Here is an 897-nt window from a genome sequence, read left to right on the forward strand (position 1 = left end):
TATATATATATATATACATACGTTTGTTCATATTTTTTTAGAAACGCCCGGATTATAAGAGTCCGAGTTATGGAAGAAGAAAGGCAACATTAGCAGGTTTGGAAGCCTTCCATACGGCGGTGGTGGAAGGTTTATTGGCACAATATGAACAGCTATTAGTGACGCTACCAGCTGACTCGTAAGCAATAGTTCGGAGTGCTGAAGGATTGACCACAATTTTTATTTCATCGATATATTAGAAAATTCTATATGGATGACTGGCTTCAATCAATTTGAAAGCGTTGGTACGAATTAAAATATTTGTTATATTTTCAGAATGTAATATATGTCCAAAAGAGTTTGGGGCCTTGAAGAGATGACGAATTCATGTCAGTAAAGTGCATACACGGTAACTTTATCTTCGTGCTGATAAGATAGAAGGAATTTTTACAGCATTATTTGTTGATATATGAATATATGTCTTTTGTAGGCTTTCGTCAGAAATGCAGCCACTTCGTTGATATGCCGCACATTAGCATCGTTGACGAAATTACAGCCACAATGGAGCTCCATTCCTTAGAATGAAGAGCCATCGCCAATCAAAATAAAACTTAATGGGATTTCGCAAACCGTCTCCACTTCTCTGCGTTCCGGAACTATTGCCAGCAATCTGATGCCACATCCACACCTTCCTTATTAAGGAATAGCTGGTGTGGTATCTGCCTTCACTTCGCCATCTCTTTCTCTTCTGAACCTCCTTCATCGTGAACCAGTGTCGAACTGGCTCATCCTTCTGAAAATCTCCCTGTTTCGCTCGTTGTTGGCGCTCGAAGGGGCGAGTACGAACCGGCTTTCATTTTCAAGATCCTGCTACAGATCCCGTTCGCGTTCCAAGAACTTGTAATATGCTTCGAACTG

The 897-nt window shown here is 40.6% G+C and overlaps 1 protein-coding gene across 1 annotated transcript; it reads left to right on the top strand.

Moving 5' to 3' along the window:
- Positions 1–41: 41 nt before the first annotated feature.
- Positions 42–182, top strand: LOAG_16068 (hypothetical protein; the record flags this gene model as incomplete). The annotated part of the gene is made up of 1 exon (XM_003151556.1): positions 42–182. A coding segment is annotated over one exon (141 nt), but the record flags the coding sequence as incomplete, so codon positions are not given.
- Positions 183–897: the final 715 nt, after the last annotated feature.

The sequence above is a fragment of the Loa loa genome, assembly GCF_000183805.2.
Source record: "Loa loa unplaced genomic scaffold supercont3.3851, whole genome shotgun sequence".
Taxonomy (NCBI): domain Eukaryota; kingdom Metazoa; phylum Nematoda; class Chromadorea; order Rhabditida; family Onchocercidae; genus Loa; species Loa loa.